This window comes from Capsicum annuum, unplaced genomic scaffold, assembly GCF_002878395.1.
Source record: "Capsicum annuum cultivar UCD-10X-F1 unplaced genomic scaffold, UCD10Xv1.1 ctg19552, whole genome shotgun sequence".
NCBI lineage: Eukaryota > Viridiplantae > Streptophyta > Magnoliopsida > Solanales > Solanaceae > Capsicum > Capsicum annuum.
In genome coordinates this window covers 1-1,786 of record NW_025825402.1, presented here as the reverse complement: position 1 = coordinate 1,786, position 1,786 = coordinate 1, and the positions used below count along the sequence as shown (strand labels likewise).

The 1,786-nt window shown below is 36.2% G+C and overlaps 1 protein-coding gene across 1 annotated transcript; it reads right to left on the bottom strand.

The window, feature by feature from the left end:
• Window positions 1-391: 391 nt before the first annotated feature.
• On the bottom strand, window positions 392-1,039 carry LOC124890532 (ACT domain-containing protein ACR3-like; the record flags this gene model as incomplete). Its single annotated transcript, XM_047402354.1, has 2 exons — window positions 712-1,039; window positions 392-592 (listed from the first exon to the last, which is right to left on the bottom strand). Coding segments are annotated over exons 1-2 (529 nt in total), but the record flags the coding sequence as incomplete, so codon positions are not given.
• Between the last annotated feature and the right edge of the window lie 747 nt (window positions 1,040-1,786).

Here is a 1,786-nt window from a genome sequence, read left to right as displayed (position 1 = left end):
ATATTCCAAGAATCGCCAAAACAAGAACTAGCAACTTCATATCAAGTAATGCAGACATAATGTAAAGATGAAACAGAAACTTTCAACAAAGAGAAATATTGTATATGTAGGCAATTAATGATCTATATATTTCTCTAGAGATCCTAGTATATATATTTTCTTGAATATGGAAAAAGTTTTAGAACTAGTTTTTATCAGTTTGCCTTAACAAATATTGTGATTTGGACTAATTAGTTCTTTGCCGTGGATGCTAATTTGTTTTTTAATTACACTTCAAGAGTACAAAATTCATAATTTACTAGTATAATATAATCTTGTTTTATGTGTTAATCTCTTGGATAGATAATGATCTAACAGTCAATAAGGGTAAAAAACACAATATGAGTACTACCAACTGAGAAAGTAGCATGAGTCCCACTCTCATCATCCTCACGTCCACGAAGAATATTATTGAGTTGCTCTTCCATGACACACAATCTAGATTCTTCATCCTCATCAAGGGATGAACAATTATCATTGATATAAAGGACACATGCTATGCGCCTATTATGATTCCAAACCTCAGCAGCAGTGACATTAAAATGAAGATTGGCTAGAACAATAGAAATTTCTAATAAAAGACCTGGACGATCCCTACCTATCAGCTCAGTTGTGGTGTAATCACCCACAGAGCTCTCTCCTACCTTTTTACCTGGCCTAGTTTCAATATGCCTGATGTGTAACCTTCTGATCCTAGAGCCTTTTCTATATGACCAATAGTATTGTTGTCTGTAACCTTATTGCCATGTTGATCGGTAATATGAAAAACATCCATGAACCAACCATCATTAGAGGATATGTAGGCTTTGGTAATTACAAAATCAAGGTCTGTCAGGATCTGCACCACTTCCAGCAGTATTCCAGGCTTGTTGATACTGTCAACCTTCACTAGAGTGCAATCCTTACTACTCGCATTATCCACAGACACCCTTGGAGGATTTATTCTGATACTTAAAGTCTCATATTCAGGATCAAAGTAAGGCCCATAACTCCTTGCCATGTGAACAACACTTCTGTAGTCAACAAAGATACTTATCTTTTTCTCTTTACATCGAAAGTAGCCAAATTTTCTCTATAAGCAACTGACTGGCCTAGTAATCCATGATGACAATGATAGCAAATTAGACCAGCAATTTATTGAAAATGAGAAACTTATGGAAACAGGGAGATAATCCAGAATATAGAGCTGCCTTATAAAGTGTTAAGAGAAAATTAAGTAGGAATCAAGTTCCTCAAATTGACTTGGTGAGAGTTGGAAGTTAATGATTCAAAATGGAGGTTATATATAAGAGAATGAAAGGAAAGGTGGAAAAACTTTCGACGTAAGAGTAGCACTTGTGCTGCTCCTCATCCTCTACTTCCACTCTGTGCTTTGGCTGCAATACTAGCGTCAACAGCAATCCCCCGCTACATCTCTTACACCCTGAGCTTAGAAGGTTCTAAATTATGTCTTTCTTGTTGCTCTTCCGTTTGTGCTCTCTCTAGGTTGAGTTTCAACTCTTCTATAAGTCTCTTAGTGCTATCTAGCTCTTTCAGAACTAGCAACTTTGCATCTTCTGCATCCTGACACTTTTCTTATACTATGGGATCTCCTCCTGCACTTTTGCTAGTTCTTGCTCAATAACATGTTGTCTCTGCACAAACAAAGAAGAACAAAATGCAAATTTTTAAAGTTAAGAAAATAACATGAAATAGTTTAATTGGCCAAGCTTCTTCAAGTTCTCAGGACTCCTAGACTGAGCAGTTG